The sequence below is a fragment of the Macrotis lagotis genome, chromosome X (genome assembly GCF_037893015.1).
Source record: "Macrotis lagotis isolate mMagLag1 chromosome X, bilby.v1.9.chrom.fasta, whole genome shotgun sequence".
In the NCBI taxonomy this organism is placed as follows: Eukaryota; Metazoa; Chordata; class Mammalia; order Peramelemorphia; family Peramelidae; genus Macrotis; species Macrotis lagotis.
In genome coordinates, this window is record NC_133666.1 from 631,755,233 (window position 1) to 631,774,229 (window position 18,997).

General features: G+C 35.1%; 1 protein-coding gene across 2 annotated transcripts in view; it reads left to right on the forward strand.

Moving 5' to 3' along the window:
• The window catches only part of LOC141500580 (scaffold attachment factor B2-like), a 37,254-nt gene that overhangs the window by 2,108 nt on the left and 16,149 nt on the right, over nucleotides 1-18,997 (forward strand). The window contains exons 3-12 of one of the 2 annotated variants that reach the window (XM_074203885.1): nucleotides 6,492-6,556; nucleotides 6,644-6,850; nucleotides 8,042-8,104; nucleotides 10,487-10,514; nucleotides 11,441-11,948; nucleotides 12,377-12,426; nucleotides 12,937-13,037; nucleotides 16,014-16,163; nucleotides 16,249-16,361; nucleotides 18,184-18,299. In XM_074203885.1, coding sequence (XP_074059986.1) covers nucleotides 6,492-6,556; nucleotides 6,644-6,850; nucleotides 8,042-8,104; nucleotides 10,487-10,514; nucleotides 11,441-11,948; nucleotides 12,377-12,426; nucleotides 12,937-13,037; nucleotides 16,014-16,163; nucleotides 16,249-16,361; nucleotides 18,184-18,299 — 1,401 coding nt within the window. The remainder of the gene's footprint in view (nucleotides 1-6,491; nucleotides 6,557-6,643; nucleotides 6,851-8,041; nucleotides 8,105-10,486; nucleotides 10,515-11,440; nucleotides 11,949-12,376; nucleotides 12,427-12,936; nucleotides 13,038-16,013; nucleotides 16,164-16,248; nucleotides 16,362-18,183; nucleotides 18,300-18,997) is intronic. The other variant, XM_074203886.1, reaches the window with a different exon arrangement.

Consider the following 18,997-nt stretch of genomic DNA (forward strand, 5'->3'; position numbering starts at 1 on the left):
TGTGTTTTTTTTCCTCCTAAACTGAAGGTAATAGTCCAATAAATACACTCTTGATAATGGTGAAAAGTTTTTATATACCTATAGCATTTAAATAACTTAAGTACTTTGACTTGCATTATCTTCAGTTGGCCTTGACCATATCTTTGAGATAGTTGGGGAAGGTGGAATTTATATTGCTAATGTTCAAATGAGAAAGCTCAGAGGTCAATTTATTACTGTTCGAGGAATAAACAAATTTTAGTCATTTTGATTAGGCATGAAGATGTGAATTAACTAACTAGTCCTTTGAAAATAGTGTTTTCAATAAGAACACTTGCCAGTACTTTGGATCATCAAAAAATATTGTTCACATTCCTTTGCCTAACCAAATTATGCTACATTTTAGGACTGATGAGAAGAGCAGGTTAACAAATCTGTGATTATTTGGATAAGGATACTTATGTTTCATTTTATGGAATTTTAAATTTCCTGTCAGAGTTATTATGTAAACATACCCTATTGTTGATTTTACATGGTAACATTTTTGTTCAAGTCCTACATATTTTTACAATTTTATGGGGCAGCTAGGTGGCGTAGTGGATAGAGCACCAGCCCTGGAGTCAGGAGGACCTGGGTTCAAATGCGGTCTCAGACACTTAAGAATTACCTAGCTGTGTGGCCTTGGGCAAGCCACTTAACCCCATTTGCCTTGCAAAAACCTAAAATAAATTTTTTTTATTATGACCTAAAATATTTCTCTATACATGGAAGAACATGAGAGGATTGTATATGAAACAACTCTTCATACTGCTTTTTTTGAAAAAAAACCTTGAAAGTTTTGTTATTTTCAAAACTGTACACTCTGTACTTCTTTCTAAGCATTCTCCTCTTCCTTCCTGCCTGTGCATTTTAAAAATTGTTTCCATTACCCAGTTTTTTTTCCTGGACATTATTTCTAACAATCTTTAATCCCAACTCTTTTCTCCCTAGTTAAAAGCTGAGGAAAAAAAACACCCTTGTAACAAATAAAATAGGCAAGCAAATGAGCCAACATAGTAACCATGCCCCTAAATAATATATGTTTGAGTCACTCACCTCAGGACTTGGTTAGGAGTAGTTAATATGCTTCCCCATATGTACATTCCCCATATGTACCCTAGGAAACTAATTGAAAGGCAAGAACTCTTGTCAAAACAGTAACCAGTTATTTTACTGTATTGTCCTTGTGTGAATTGTTCTGTTTCTACTCACTTTTTATCAGTTTATACCACCCCCAGGATTTTCTGTAGTCATCTTTTTTGTCATTTCTTATAGTGAAATATTGTTTCATTAATTCATATACCATAATTTGTTCTGCTACCTGTGGGTAGCCTCTTAGATTATAAATTTTTTTTCCCTTTTAATCTACCCTTTCATTCCCACTCAGTACATTATCAAATTTATTTTCCTCATGGGTGTTCACCTCTGGGTATTATCTTCCCTTTTAACCTTTTTTTCAAACTACCCCACCTCCATCCCTGCTTGTTTGTCTATTGTTTGATGTATTTTTACACCAAATGATGGGTATACATTCAGCCCTACTTTATCCATTTCATGAGTGAACTTCCATCAAAAGTCTGCTTCCTCTCCTACTTTTTTCCTGTTTTTATATACTTCTCATGCAGTAAGTATGAGAATGGCAGGTCTTACCCTTTCATTCTCTATTGGTGTATTTTTTATGCCTTCTCTTTTCCCTCTTCAAATCCTCAACAAAATCATTCTCTTCCCCCAAAAGCAAATTTTATATTTTATTTAATCACACATTTTTTTCTCTATTGACCTTCGCCCTTCCACTGGGGAATAAAATCCTTGTAACAAATACTGAATAATGAGGAAAACATTACTTAATTTTACTGAATCCTAGAAATACTATCTCATTCTCCACCCTGAATCCTTCACATCTTTGGGTAGCATGTTTCATTATGGGTCTTCTAGAATTGTGTATACTCATTGATAGAGTTATTAAGTTGTTATTAAAAATTGTTATTTTGTCATTACAGTGTTACAGTTATTATATGTTATTTTTCTCATTTGAATCATTTCACACTGCCTCATTTTTTTCCTATGGCAAAAAAAAACTGCTTTAAATGTTTTTGCACATACAAGCCCTTTTTCTCTTTGGTCTCTTCAGGGTTTAAGCCTAATAGGGATATATCTGGGTCATAGGATACTCACAATTTAATAATTTTATGGCACAGTTTCAAATTGTTTGCATAGATAGCTAGATCAGTTCACAGCTCCTACTGTATTAGTTTTGTTTTCTTTCCAATACGGGTCAGTTAACTTTTTTGTACACTTGCTAATCTGTAATCTGATGGGTGTGAACTAGAGCTTCAGAGTTACTTTCATTTGCATTTCTCTGATTAATGATATATAACATTTTTTTCATGACTATAGATAGCTTGAGAATTGCATGTTACTATCCTTTGACCATGATCAATTGTCAGATAGCTCTTTCTCTTATAGATTTGAATCAGTTCCTTATAGATCCTATAAATGAGACCTTCAGAGAAAATTTGTTGCAAGGGTGTCCCCCTCCCGGTTAACAGTTTCTAATCTTTGTTGCATTGGATTCTTTGTGCAAAAGCTTATTTTATATGATCAAAATTTTCCATTTTTATCCTAAATAATTCTGTCCTTTGGTCATAGAATTGAAAGGTAATTTTCACCTTGTTCTTCTAATTTTTTTTTTATAATGTCCCTTTTTATAGCTAAGTTGTGTGTTCTTAAGTTTGAAAATCTGGTACTATTAGGTCCACTTTTTATTTAAAAAAAATTTCCCATGAGGTTCTTGACATATTGCTTGACCAGATGAATTTTATTATTTTTCTAGTTCTACAAAATGATCCTTTGATATTTTGGTTTGGCATTGAATAAATAAGTTGATATAGGTAGTATTGGCATTTTTCTTGTGTTTGTATTTCAAAATAATTTCTTTATCTCTAATCTTTATGTCAGATAAGCTTGAAACCCTTGTAGTCCATTTTGTCCCCTTTATAGATTGTATTCAACTTTGCAGGGTAAGTTATTTTTGTTTGTGAGTCAATCATTTGCTTCTTGGAATGTTCCAAGATCTCCTCTCATTTATAGTAGATGCTTCTAGGTCTTGTGTGATCCTGATTGGTTTCTTGGTGCTTGAATTGCTTCTTTCAGGATGCTTGCAGTATTTTTTTTTTATTTAAGGTGGGGATTCATAATTTTGCCTATAATTTTTTCTGGGACTTTATGTTTTTGGATTGTTTGTTTTGGTTTCTGGTTCTAATAGATCAGTCACATTCCATTTATGATTTCTTGAAATGTAGTGTTGAGGCTTTTTAAAAATGACTTTTAGGGAGTTCAATGATTCTTATATTAAGACCTCCTTGACCTGTTTTCTAGATTAGTTGCTTATGATGTCAGATAGCTTACTCCCTCCCACCCCAGTCTTTAGATTTTGATCTAATATTTCTTGCTATCTACAGAGTCATTGATTTCTGTTTGATCTGTTCTAGTTTTCAGGGATTCTGTTTCTTGGGTAAGATTTACCACTATCTTCTGAACTATTTATTCTCCTTTTTCTTTGCTCCTCAATTTTTATTTCCTTTATTATTATTATTTTTTATTTCTTGCTTCATTTCTTCTAGGTATTCATGTAGTGTTTGTGGAAAATCCATCTTTTCCTTTGAGTCACTGCTTGCAGTTGAGGTGGCGCTGCTGTTGAGAGGTCATATCCAGGGCAGTCAACTGAACACTATTAGCCCATTCACCTAAATTATGGTATAAAATATTATGACATCATTATGAAAATAAAAGATTCCTTTTGTTTGTGTACATGTATTGTACTAAGGAATTTATAAATAAGACAGGACCTTAGTATGTATTTTTAAGTTATCACTTTTATGAAATTTAGAAAGACTAAAGAACTTAGATTCTGTGTACAAGCACTGAGGTGTTCATTTTCTTGGGAAGAAATAAAAAAGCAGCTATTATTAATAAAATATGACTCTACTACAAGCAGTGGAGGACATTGTTTAGAAAGTCAGAATAGAAAATTATTGCTGATACTATACAAAATTTTAACTTAGATTAGTTTCATTTTTTTTTATAACTCTACAGCTGTCTTTGGAAGTTGAATTCTTATAGGGATTAAAGTCCTTGTAAAATTGGATATGTTTTCTAAAAAGCTAAAATTTTGACAGTTTGTAAGGTCTAAAAATTAGCTGGTTTTAAAAAGAATCAGTCATAACAAATTTAAACATCCCCATAGGCATCTCAGATACATTATGTCCAAAGCAACTCATCGTCCCCCCCCCCCAACTACCCTTCCTAATTTTCCTATTTTACTTGTGGACATTGTGGTCCTTCTAGTCCCCCAGATTTACAGCCTTGTGTTTCCTCATTCTTTTATTCCACATAACCAATAATTTTCCATGATTAGCACTTCATACTTATACTCTATGTTCTCAGTGGATTGACTCCTGGATTTGGAGTCAGGAAGACCTGAATTCAAATGTGTCTTCAGTCTTAAACTGTGTGACTGTGTGACCGTGGATACTTAACATAACTTCTGTCTGCCTAGTTTCCTCATCTGTAAAATGAGAATAAAATAGCACCTGTGTCCTAGGGAGATCATGAAGTTCAACAGAAATAATCTTGGTAAAGTACTTGGCATAGGTCTTGGCACAGAGCAGGGCTAATAAATGCTTCTTCCTTTCCTTCCTCTCTTTTCTCCTCTTCCCTCTCCTCCCCTTTTCACACAGGGACCACCAATCCAAAAAAAAGTGATTTTCCTAAAGCAGATTTCTGACCAAGTCTCTCCACTATGGTAAAGTCTGAAGGAATAGAAAGTCCTGTTTGGTATTTAAAGCCCTCACAAGCTATCTTTCCAACCTTTGCTTCACAAACTAGGGTCTTTGTCTTACTGTCTCTCACACAAGACTCTCCTCTTCGGAATGATGGTTCCTCATTTCTGAAGTGCATTCCCTTGCACCATCCCTTTACGTGAAGTCTTTTTTTTTCTGATTTTTTCCCAAACAGGACATTTTTTTTTCTATATGCTTAGACCTTGTCTCTCCTTAACAGCAGGGACCATTTGGTGCTTAGGAACTCAGAGTACACAGAGTAGGCTCTTCACAAATGTTTATTGGGATTCCTTGATACTAATAAAATCCCTATTTTCAATTTTCACTTGATTATGAAGAAGAGAATACTGAATAGTTGCAGAATGCTAATTTCATTTGTCCTGGGGAAATTTAAATAATGCTTGTGGTCAGATGTTAATCAGAAGTTTGGTTATTATGCAGCTCTGAAACTTTTCAGTATGATTTGTGATTTCTCATGCAGTTGAATGTAAAATTCAATATTCAAGCCAAATTTATGAGCACTTAAAGTAAGAATCTGGAATACAACAAAACTTGGATATCTAAGTTTTTCAAATTTCTGCCTAGATGTGGCTCAATTAAAATTTTGAATGACTCAAAACTGTTCAGAGTTTAATTTTTTTCTTAAAAAGTTCATATTAATATTCTAGGTTAGAAATAGAAATTTTTAAAAGCATTATGATGGGGTGATGCTGGATATCTTAAATGCGTTTTTGATTAGGTCCAATTCTGTTAAAATTTAACATGACTGTCTTAAGACCTTCATTATTCTGTTAAGAAATTATATTGTCTTTTGGAAACTGTGGGCCACAATTGGACTCATTCCAGCAACTTGAATAAACTCCCTTTCTTTAGAAAGATAAAATATTGCAATTGAACTCACTTTCTTGTTCTTATATCTGGTGAGTTGCCTCCCCCCTCCATTTTTAAATCTTTTTTGACCTGCATATTTCCTTCCTCCCCTCTTATCCTCTCCATAAGTGTTCTAATTTTCCTTTGAATAACAAAGGCAGCTGTACAGTACTGTGGACAATTTTGAAGGAAAATTGCTTATGTTTATATAATTAGTGATTTTAATCACATTTTTGTTGATACATTTAGTTGTATGTCTCATCCTGCCCTTCTTTCCTCCCTTTTTGCCTTAACCCCCTCCTCCCCCATTGCCAATTGTTTTACCCTAATCCTGGGACCTACCCTATTGTGATTGTTTTTAAGACTGTTTAAACATTTGTGGTACTTTGTATAAGATGCAGTGAATTTGATGTCTAAGGTTTCACTGTGATTTAGAGAACTTTTTAGGATCTTGGAAACAGTTGGTGTCAAACAAGAATTTTATGAGCAGATTAAAGGGTAGTGCCGATTTTATTTTTTAAAACCCTCACAGAACTTGAGTTTGCAAGCTTTTTAGCTGTTACTCTAGTGATAACTAATATTAAACTACTACTACTGCACAGCAAAAAGAATTTGAATATTTAATGAAATTCATTCTTAGTTTGAATTCTACTAAGAGAAGTTGAATTGTTAAGTCTTTTCTAGTTTTTGAAAAGATGAATTAGGTATGAGAAAAGAATTTCTATAAGAATGTATGATATTTCACAATTATGCTGTTGTTAGGGCGTAAGCCAGAGGAAGAGGGTGCTGAAGATAATGGACTAGAGGAAGATTCTGGAGATGGACAGGTAAGAGGAATCATTTTGGTGGTACAATATACTAGTTCTACATTTCAGTCCAAGTAGCTATTATATATACTTTTTTTGTTTTTACAGGAGGACAATGAAACAAGTTTGGATAACTTGCAGGATATAGACATGATGGATATTAGTGTGTTAGATGAGACTGAAATAGATAATGGCAGTGCTGCTGACTGTGGTGAAGACTACAGTGCTGATAATATTCTTGACTCCTTGTCTGATAGTAAAGAAAATGCTGATGCAGAATTGAAACACCTTCCAGATCAGCTTACAGAACATACTGTAGGTAACTTGGAAACATCTCAGAAATGTACCAAAACATTTTTAAAATTCATAGAATAGAAGCATTGCTATAGCATCTCCTACCCATGGGGAATCAAAGTATTTTAAATCAAATAGATATTGTTATCATTGTCAATAAAGACTTAATTTGGGGACTAAAAATTTGTGGGAAATGAGAAAAATGATGTCCATTTAAAACTTATGTAGAGCTTAATTGTAAAGGATAGCTTGAAATTACTTTCCATGATCAATTTTTGACCTTTTATCATATGTTACATATTTGGCAGGGAGATGGGTTTAATCCTTTCAAGTACTTACTACATTATCTGCATCATAGTAAAATTGTCTTTGGACTGATTAGATAATACTTCAACAAGAATCCTTTTTTGGCAGCCTTGGGACCATCTGATCATCTTGGTGTGAACATTTTATACTGGAATTAACAGTTTTTGTAAGATCCATATTCAGTTGTAAACTGTAATGAATTTGAATTATAGGATTCAGTTTAAATACTTCAGAGTTAAGGGAAAAAAGGTTAATTCTTAGCATTCTTACAGCTGAGAATAAGTGAGCAAATAGAAATTGTGTAATGGGACTGTGTTGTTTCTTCTTTGAGACTTGTATCAACATTTCTGTGTTTGCAGCATCTATATTTCTTTGTAACTCCAGTTAACATTTCAACCTTAGAAAATAGAAAAAAGAACTATTACATAACACAGATTAGTTATGTGTTCATGGGAAGATAGCTTTTGCCTTCCAATGCTGTAGAGCCTTCACATTAATAAAGTAATACCTTGAGTGCTTTTTCTTTCCTTCCCTTCTTTCCCCTCACCTATCACAAACTGAAGATATTTGGAATTTTTCTTAGCAGTTTCCCCTAGATTTAGATATTCCTAGATTTTGAGGTAGAAGGAACCTCAGATTTAATGCATTTAAATCTTGAATTTTAAAAGTGTCTAATTACTAAGTTACATTTTAATTTGCAATCTTACAACAGAAAAAATAGAAATTGAAAGTAATGTCATTTTCCTTTGCCATTTTGATTCATATCTACTCTAGTGTGGCCCAAGATGTCTGGGAAATAACACGCTGGAGGATTTTTTTCCTCATAAAATTTTAATGTCTTAGACATCTGATGACAAAGGTATGATTTTTATTTTCTGTGAGGTAACCTTTCATTTACTCTTTCAGGTGACTAGAGAAGGAGTTGGAAACCGTGTGGATCCTTCATCATCAGACTTCACTATAATACAGGTAAATTATCTTTTGGTTCATAAGATCTAGATTTAGACTGGAAGCGACCTCTGGTTATTTAATTTATCCTTTTTATTTTATAGATGAAGGAATTGTAGCCTAGAAAAATGAATTGTAACCTAAGGTCACAGTTGTAGTTTAAGTAGTAGAACCAGAATTTCAAGCCCCAAACCCTCTTATTCCAGTATCTTTTCTAGCATTCTTAATATTGCTGCCTTTAAGTTCTTTCTACTTTTCCTCCAAAATGTTTCTTGCTCTTGTCCTCTTCTATTCTATCTTTTCTCATTGCTACTACCTTGTTGCAGGACCTTATTACCTCATGATGAGTTGAGACAGGGCAGTTATAAGAAAAGGAGAGTGATCTCAGACCATATCAGTACATAACTATTATAGGAATAATTGTAATGAATGTTTGGGATAGTGTAAATTTAGGATCTAAATATCAAGTCAAAAAATTTGAAGTAGGGGCAGCTAGGTGGCGCAGTGGATAAAGCACTGGCCCTGGAGTCAGGAGTACCTAGGTTCAAATCCGGTCTCAGACACTTAATAATTACCTAGCTGTGTGGCCTTGGGCAAGCCACTTAACCCCATTTGCCTTGCAAAAACCTAAAAAAAAAATAAAAAAGTTTGAAGTTAGAGGGATTTGTAGGAAATCTAGTTCTTCCCTTATTTTAGATATAAAACATTAAAGCCCAGAAAGATTGAATGACTTTTGCCTATGGTCACTCAGATACTATGTGGCTGATCATGGGGCTTAATTCCCAGATTCCAAATCCGTTGTTTAACACACAGTAACTGCAAATTGATTTGTTGGGTAAAGATAGCATTAGGAACTCTTAACATAGAATTTGCTAAACTTAGGTCAAGTGAAAAATGTGTGGAAATAGTCAGATGTGAAAAATGTCTGGAAGGTACCTGAAATTGAAAATCAGACGAATGAGAACAACAGAAATATGTAAGATTTTTTTTTTTAAAAGATTCATTTCATCAGTATTTGGTATGCTCTCTATGGATGCAGATTTTGACTTCCCTCTATGAGTCTTAGTGCAGGGGTGGGAAACCCTTTTTCTGCCAAGGACCATTTGTATATTTATAACATCATTTGTGGCTATATTTTTTCAAACAGTTAATTCACTCCTAAAAAGAGCCTAGATTTATTGAATTTAGAGAGTCCTGCCTGGTTGCTTTGGTAAAGCCAGACACTGTGACCTCGAAGCCAGCAGTTGTCTGCTCTTGCCTTAGTGGATAGTCTTCATGGGTAGGTAAGACTATAAACAGTCAGTTACATAATGGCCAACTTTCTGGTGATGAGCCCCTTGTAAGTTAACTAGTCTCGTCCTCAAAGTATATAAAGTCTACCATTAGGCCTATATCTAAAGATTGATTTTCCATCCTATTAGGATCTGAGTTTGAGCACCATTTGGCTTAGCCTCCTCTAGTCTAAGATTATAGTTTTGCATTGGTAGAAACTTGTGTTCTGATATTTCATAATAGTGAAGATAATTTTTTAAGTGAATTAATTTTGAGTTATATCCATTGTTCTAAATGATTGTTTTTGGCAGCTTTACAGGCTAATAGTTTTCTGCTTGAACTGGGCAAAAGCAGATCTACATAGAGACAAAATTGAGTGAGTTCAGAAAGAGAGGCTTTAATAATTGATGTCTTGAGTCTCAAAAATGAGGATTGAGACATGACCCCCCAAATAGCCCAATGGAGGGTGAGAAGTTGATTCAAATGTTACCCTCCTTTCAATAACCAATCATTGGACTTAACCCATACCTAAAAAGCAAAATTCCCTAACATTCCAGCCCCCATCCTGCTTTTTTAAGCTCTCTTCTCCCCTCCTATCATTTGCCATCAATGCTTCATCTCAATTAAAACCTAAGGCTGCCAAGGCCTCCTAGCATACCTGCACAGGTACTATTAGGGAAATTCCCCCTCTCCCCCACTCCCTGCCCTCCAGGTTATCCCTTGGGGAGTTTCATATTTCCTCCCCACCTCCACCCTCAGTCTCTACTTTGTTTTAGGTGGAACTGTCACAGTATTATGTCTTTGATTTATGGATATATATACACATATATGTGCGCATATATATATATATATATATATATAGTATATGCTGAGAAATTTTACAGATTGAGGTATGTACTCAGAAAACATGGCAGACCACAGTTCTGTACCAATTGATTCTTGTGAATTATATGAAGAATTTGTGTCAAGGAAAATGGAATTGGCATTCAAAATGTCTAAAGCTAACTTGAAATGATTTTTTAAGTGTAATGTTTTGTTTTTAGGGGCATTGTCCTCTCAATTATTAGGTAAATTGTTCCTCCTGTCGAGGAAAATGATTGGTTATGGTACTTTGCTTTGTTTTCTTCATAGGATAATGAAGAACCACCCTTGGAGCCAGGTACTGTTAAACAGAAACATGATAGTTATGGCTTGGCAAATTCCCCACTAATCTTTTTTAAGCTTATTTTTTTTTAAAGAAGTGTGACTGTTATGTGTTATTTTAATGGTGGACAATCCGGATCATACAAGGATCAGAGATTGGAAACCCAGTCATATCACCAGATCTGTGGAAGTTGTGTTCTGGTTAGTTGAGGTAAAATATTTGTTGGGATGAAATGGTTATTTACATCTCTTTAACCATATTCTTTTAACTGATGTTGAAATAATTACCCAAGTCATTCCTTGTGCTTCTACACATGAAACAGATCTTGTGATATTGTGCAGTATATTTATTTGGTAATTTTGATTAAAGCAGTCAGGCAGTTTAAAGCTGTTGTAGGGGAAGTTAAAAACATAAGAAGTAACTGGATTCCAGAAGAGGAAAGACAGTTTCTACATGAGAATTCCAAACATATTGTTCCCTTTCTGGACTGCAAATAATACTCCTGCACCGTTGGAAGAGTTTCTGGTTTTCATGTTGGACTGTTCTGTTAAAAGAAATTGAAAAGAAATTTGGAAATTGAGCTGTCACTGAATGGTGATACTTTCAGTTAAAGACCTTGGACTTTGGAAGCTAAGTGTGAAGAGCGAGACACGAACAACAACATAAAGAAGAATACCAAGGAACAGCCAGAAGGGTTTTGGGGGTTAAATCTTGGGGTCCCTTTTAGCTTCCCTGTAGTTTTTGAGGCTTAGTATACTAGACTGTTGGAATGCAGGTAGTTTTAAACAGTATAAGTTTGTGTACATCAGGGTTTTCCAATCTCTGTGTAGCTAGCAGTTCTCTTCGTGTTAGTGTGGCAGCCGTGCCAGTTCCGCATTTGTGATTGCTTTATTTCCCTGGTAATTAAACCTTGTGCCATTCTATTCCTGTTAAATCCATAGAAAATGAGAAAATACTCGACATTTTGGGGGAAACTTGTAAGTCTGACCCACTAAAAGAAGAAGGTTCCGACCTGGAGCAGCCATTTTCACAGGATGCAAGTAGCGTGGGGCCAAACAAAAAGCTTGCAGAGGAAGAGGACAATTTTGACACTGCTCATCCAGAGGAGGATGCATTAGATTTGGACAGCGAGTCAACACAAGCAATTGCCAGGAAGGCAGAAAAGCACTTAGATGTAGTGAAAAGGGAGAAAAGCGAGCAGAATGTAGATGAAGAGAAAATGGACTCTGACACTGTAGTGGTAGAGAACCTGAATGATCAGAATAGCAAAGCATCAGAAAATGCAGAAGTTTCTAGCGAGGAAGCCCAGGAAACTCCAGAGAAAGTCTCAAGTCCTGAAACCAAAGATAGCAAAGAAGACGTTAAGAAAAGTGAAGATGAAGCTAATAATGAAGATTCATCTGCCACTAAAGAGTCCTCTACCAATGAGGGCGGTGATCAGAAAATGAGGTTTGTTTTTTCTCAGTTCTAGACCAGATGCTATCTTTTTTTCATTGGTCATTTAATGACACACATAAGCTGTTTTCTTCAATTGGCCAGCCAGACTGATGAAATTGTAGTTTACTTCTAAAGATTGTTTTATTTCCCTTTGTGTATTTTTAATGGGTGATTTGATTTCTTTCCTTTTCTCAACCTAACATGGTTGTGTTTTTAAATTGTTCCTAATTGTTATCTTCAGCTAAAGAGAATTGATTTTAGAAATCTGACTTATTACTTTTTGTCAGATTTCCAATACAAGTTTGCAAAGCTGTCTTTTAAATTTTTATTTCAGACCTAATTTTCTGGTAGGTATTAAGTTATAGTACATGCCATACTTTTTTTGAGTTAGTTTTCCTTATACTTTTTCCTGCTTGAGTAACATTAACTTTTGTCTCTAGCTCTATTGAGGACGACACAGATATAAAGCCAGTCTTAAAGGATGACAAAGGTATGCTTTTACTTATGGGATGGATAAATTGATTATGTATTTTCCTTATTTCAGAGGCAGAGGGTTATTCCTTAAATTTGTATAATTTCAGTCAACACTTTTTTTAAAGATAAGACTCAAAGATAGACAATTCAGACAGTTTTGAAAACCAGTTTTCCACTAATGCTTTTGAGAGGACTGTAGGTGGCTATCATCTGCCAGTAAAATGCTAAAAGGTCATGTTAGAGCGTTGTGATCCCCCCCACAACAGCGAAAAAAATTGAAAATTAATGTTAAATTTCCAATCTTAGAAGGGTTACCTGACAAATAGAACACATTTGTTTAGGACAGTCACTTGCCTCTTGTAATGAAGTTTGGTGCCACACAAAATAACTACCACAAAAATTTTTTATTTGGTATCCTGAAAGCTTTTGAACTTAGTAAAGAAGTTGAAATTGTGCTCAAGTGGGGTTTTTTGGTTTGTTATTAAATAGTTTCTAGAAAAGCAGTAATATCTTCTTTTTGAATTAGGTCGTGCTAGTAGCAGTTCTGGTAGAAATTTGTGGGTTAGTGGACTCTCTTCAACTACTAGAGCTACCGACTTGAAGAACCTTTTCAGCAAATATGGAAAGGTAAGGTCCTTTACCACTCAACTCCAAGGTGTAATTATATAGAAGTGGACAGATTTAACCTGAGATTGGAGAGATAACAAATTTGAATCACTACTGTTTTCTTTGTTTATATCACTTTCCCTTCAGAGTGAAGGCCCTTTTCTTCCTGTCCTTGAAAAGAAACTTCCTTTAAAACAAATAATGAAGGGGACAGCTAGCTGGTGCAGAGTTTAGGACCTAAGTTCAAATCTGGCCTCAGACACTTAGTTACCTAGCTGTGCGATCTCAGGCAAGTCACTTAACCCCATTGCTTTAAATAAATAAAATGAAATACAAAAAAAAAATCAAATAGTCAAGCAAAATAACCATTGGTCTGTCTGAAAATGGCAAGCCCCCTTCTGTACCTGTTAATGATCACCACTCCTGGGGGGTAGGAGGTCAGCTAATTTCTCTTATCCATCTCATGTCTTCATTGGTCTACATTGATCATAATTGTGAAGAATTTCCATTGTGTTTGCTTTTACTTTATTTCTCTTTAATCGACTTTTCCAAGTCTCCAACTTAACTTTTGATCTTTTGTTTCTTGATGAAAAAAATTTATCATAGACTCCAAGTGTTATCTCATGGACATTGTGTATTGAATTCATCTCATAAAGGTCTAATCACAAACAACCGAAGTGACAGTGGACTTATTAACAGCTCTTGGCTGTTGACTGAGTTTTTGCTGAGCCATCTCTATCCTGGGCATGCATGGCAAAGCAGGCCAGAGGCAGAGTGCTAGTAAAGCAGATAGTGGTTTATTAATTACATTCTTAGTAAGGAACTGATTTGCAAATCATGGTAATTACTCCATTCCTTGGAGCTCCATCTTGCAGTTGTGAAACTTTGATGTTTTATAGCTGATCATAGGTGGGAAGGTAGATCAGAAAGCAATCAGATTTGGCACTTGAGTGATCTTTCCAGGACATGTCCACCATGCAGGACAATACAAGGATTCTATCTAAGTAGGAGTCCCATGGGAATGACTGGGTTGATTATATAGTTTTGGGGCTGACAATACAGGTTTATACTGATACACTTCACAAAACATAGGCAGACACAATTCTGGGGAAAATGCAGGACCTGTCATGATTAAAACAAATGACTACTTTGTTTTCTCAGTTTCCCAGGCTCAGAGCCTGCTTGCGAAAAGGGTCTCTAGAAATTAAATTCATTGCACATCTCATATTAATCAATATGAAAAATCATAATTCCTTTAATATGGTATATAGGACCTAACCATTGAATTGCTGAATCCCTGATGCCCAAAATAAAACTAGTTCTGCTGATGAATCCTGTTCATTTTGTGTGCATGCAAGGTAACTGGTTGGAAAATTGATAAGTAGTTAAATTGTTGAAATGTGCTTTTTATTAGGACTTGAAAGAACTTAAATGATGATATCCCATTACATTCCCTTATTTTACAGATAAGGAAAATTGATTTCTAGAACAAAGTCAAGTGACTGCTTTGTGTGCCAAGTACTGAGTATACAGCAATAAAAATTTTAAAGCAAGGAAGAGGGCACTAGAAAAAAAATTTTTAAAGGACTTTAAAAAAAGGGAGGATAGAATGTGGATCTGGGGTTATAAGACCTGAATTTAAATCTTACCTCAAACATTTTCTAGCTATATATGACCCAAACCTTACTTTTTAGCATCTATAAAATGGGGATAATATCGGGTGGCTAGGTGGTGCAGTAGATAGAGCACTGGCCCTGGAGTCAGAAGTACCTGAGTTCAAGTCTGGCCTCAGACATTTAATAATTACCTAGCTGTGTGGCCTTGGGCAAGCCACTTAACCCCATTGCCTTGCAAAACCTAAAAAAAAAAATGGGGATAATAATGGGTCAACATATAATAGGGTTAATAACACATAAAGTGTTTTTCAAATCTTAAAGCACTATATAAATTTTAGCTACTGCTATTATTATTACTGTTGTTACTATTTGTGAGGTGAGGAGGACATTCCAACCATGGGAGAAGAGCTTAATGTTAATGAATTTTGATAAATGGTATAGTAGATAAGAGCACTGGATTTGGAGACAAAGACCCAAGCTCAGATTGAACCTCACATACTTGTTTAAGGCAGGACCCATACATTTACTGTCAGACAATAAAGACTCTAAATACAAATTTTTAACAATCCTAAGATTTTTCATGGAGTTCTTGAGGCTGTTTTTCCTGGACAATTTTAACAGAATTAGGTGTAACTTCTAGAGAGGAACTGAGAAGAACATTATACCTAGAAGTACAGCAGGAGTAGTTTTATTGAAGCAGTGTTATATCATGCATAGAGAGCTGACCTCAGAACCAGAAAGTCTGATTTTCAAGTACCATCCCTACCTATACAGCTCATGACTAAACTTAAACCTTACAGGTGACCTAGGCAACTTGTTTTGGTAAATTGATCCATAACGGAAGAGCTTTCCCATATGGTTGGGTTTTTTTTTTAATTAACTGCTTCTGTTCTTTTGGATTTAACTTGTCATAAACAAAGGAAACATCCATGTAAAGCAAGTTTGGGATTTTAAGGTTTGCTCAGTGAAAGAAGTGAGAATTCACATATACTGGCAGTGTGGTTCCCTGAACACTACTTGGTCCTATTTCCTATCCTGTGAAGTGGAAAGGATCTTTTCTTTAATTTGAAGGATCTGGCAGGATGTTAAATGTTAAAACAAGGAGGAATAAGAGATCATTTGGGTCAAACATTGTTCATATGAGGAAGTTGTATAAGAACTTGTCTAATGGTATACTGAATATTGTTGGTAGAGTTCCCTCCCTGGATTGGAATGAGAAACTTGGTGCTGATGTGTTGCTATATTGCAGTACTCTTCTTTTTTTTGCATTTTGCTTTATCTTTAGGATGATTTCTTAGAGACTCAATGTGAGGGCCTTTGTAGCTTAGTGTATGGTATCACTTTTGTGCAGAATTTTTTTTTAAAAATTGTTTCTCTACAGGTTGTTGGAGCCAAAGTGGTAACTAATGCTCGTAGTCCAGGGGCACGGTGTTATGGTTTTGTTACAATGTCTACATCTGATGAAGCCACAAAGTGTATTAATCACCTTCACCGAACAGAATTACATGGAAGAATGATCTCAGTAGAAAAAGTAAGTAGTGGCAGTTATGTATTGCTTTGTATCGTGGAAATGAAAGATCTTTGCTGTTCATCATTTCTGGCCAAATTAATTTTAGGCCAAAAATGAACCTGCTGGGAAGAAACCTTCTGACCGCAAAGACTGTGAAATAAAAAAGGAAAAATCCAGCAGCGGGGAAAGACATCATTCCACTGACTCCCGACCTGAAAGGTAGTTTTTAAAATGTTGCTCTTAGTTACTTAAGGAGGTATGGGGTAGGGTGGAGGGTTTCGGAAACTATACTAATAGTAGCAACACTAGTGGAGAAAATTACTGGAAAGCATATTTTTGACAATGAGATTTGTACTTAGAGATCATGGGATCAAAGATTTATGGCTAAAGATCAGGTAGTCTAAGCTCCTCATTATAAATGAGGCAGCTGCAGCCCAAAGAAGTGAAATGACTCAAGAATTATAGAGTGTAAGTGAGGTATTGAGGTTTTGGCTCCCAGGTGAGTTTTTTCCCACAGTGTTGTTGCTGGTTCTCAGGGGCGCATTTGCCTTTCACTTATTTGTTAGAATTAAGCATACGTATTGTGGCTAGCTTCTGTACTACACCAAAATGTTGTTGAAAAGACAGGAATTTATTAAATCATGAAATAATTCATTTATTTTGGTATTTGAATAAAATCATTAAAATTGTGTATTTTTCTTTTTCACTCTATGAAGTATGATTTTTAAATAAGTTTTTGTATTCCCACATTTCATAGTGTCTTTCTATATAAGCCTAGCAAATGCTTCCTATTTTCCACATAATAACAGCATGATTTGTTTGTCATTGTTTAGTTTAATTCAAATTCTGAAACTGAACTTCATGAAAAATACTTGAAAGGTTCACAAAACATTCAGAATCATTTTATTTTTGTTGCTCTCATAAGTTTTTTAAAAAGTAGAATTGTCTACTTGCATCATAATTACTGCTAGATCTTAGACATTAAATGTGGAACTGTAAGCTTTCATCACCTTGATCAAACTGCTACTTGTAGGACAAGCTGAATTAGCTTTTTGTACTTGGGAATGAAACCTATAATTTCATAAACATTTTTTCATATGGGACTTTGTAGAGAATATTGGCTAGAATCTAAGGTGGTAGAATATGGAAGCCTGAATTATTGGATGTTTTAAGTTCCCCAGCGTGCCTGGAGAGGTTAAAGAGGATACCAGTGTATTCTCAAAGAGTTTACGATGTGAGATTAGAGATCATGGGATCATTGATTTATGGTGGTGATATGAGAAAGCATCTATTAAACAACTAAGAAGTAATACCAAATACAAATGCTGAAATGCACAGTACAGTGAGAACATGTTGATGGTCAAGAAGAACACCATAGTGGGAAGACTTGGTGGAAGAGGTGTAATTTGAACTGAATTCTGAAGAAATAAAAGGATTTCATTAGGGAGGTAGGAAGGTTATAAGAGCAATAATGATAGTAATAGCTAATATTTTTATAGTCCTACAAAATGCCAGGTATCGTACAAAACGCTAGAGTACAAGAAAGGTAAAAGGCACCCCCTGCTCTTAAGGAGTTCACATTCTAATATGAGACACAGTGCAAATAAATATATGCAAATAAGCTCTCTATGTCCTAAGTAGGAAATCACTAACAAGGGAAGCCACTAGAAAGAGATTAGCAAAGATATTCTGTAGAATGTGCAGTTTTGACTGAGAATTAAAAGAAGCCAGGAGAGAAGAGAATATTCTAGGTGTGGGGGACCCCAGAAAGGAAAAATATCTTGAGTATCTTCTTTAAGGAAATGCCAGAAGACCAGTATCATTGGATTCAAAAATCCAAAGGTGAAGTGAGTGAAGGCTGGAGTGGGGCAGGTTAGGAAGGGATTTAAGTCACTGTGGATTTTGTATTTGATCCCAGTTGTGATAGGGAGGCCCTGGAGTTTAGGAGGAAAGGGTGTGATGTGTTCAGTTCTATTTTGAAAAGTACAGTGCTAATTTTCAGGTACTTGAGGATTAATACTCTGCCTTTTTTTTTTAATAGAACTGTGATTAAAAGTGAGAAAAAAGATGATAAAAGGACTGAAGACAGGAAGGATGAGAAAGACCATGATGAACTGAAACCTGGGTCGACAGATCGTTCTAGAGCCACCAAATCAGGTAAATCATGTCTTGGGTTTAATTAAAAGGAACTAAACTATTCATTGCTATTAGGTATGTCCTGAGAATATATCTCAACAGTTGATTGCTGAGTTTTACTATTTATAGAAAATTCAGAAGAGAAGTTACAGGTGAAAATTCAGGAAAGCAGTTTTTCTTCAGTGATGAAATTGACTTGAAGAAAAAATAAAAAATTAAAAGTTTATGTAATCAACAAAAATATACATATGGGGCAGCTAGGTGGTGCAGTAGATAGAGTGGTCAGTAGGACAGGAATTTGAATCTGGCCTCAGACACTTGACTCTAACCAACTGTGTGACCTTGGACAAGTCATTTAACCCTTCTCCAGGGTGTCTCCAGTAGTCCTGTGGATCCAGATATGCTCTGGAGGAGAAAATTTAGCTGGTAACCTAGCACAGCACCACATGACATCGCCTCTCCTGATATCATGGTCTTCTTCGAGAATGAAGGACAAACATTAGGACATTTGTGAAATTGAAAATTGAAATCCACAGGGTGATGGAGGGTGTGTGTGTGTGTGTTTCTCTTACTAGAGAAACCTAGGTTGAAGAGTCTATTTTAATTCAGTTTAAAAATAGCTGATTGAATATTTGAAACTCAGCATGAAATCTTGAACTCAAAATTGTAAAAAATTGTTTCAAATCTTAACATTTCTACTATGGTTACAAGAAATAGTA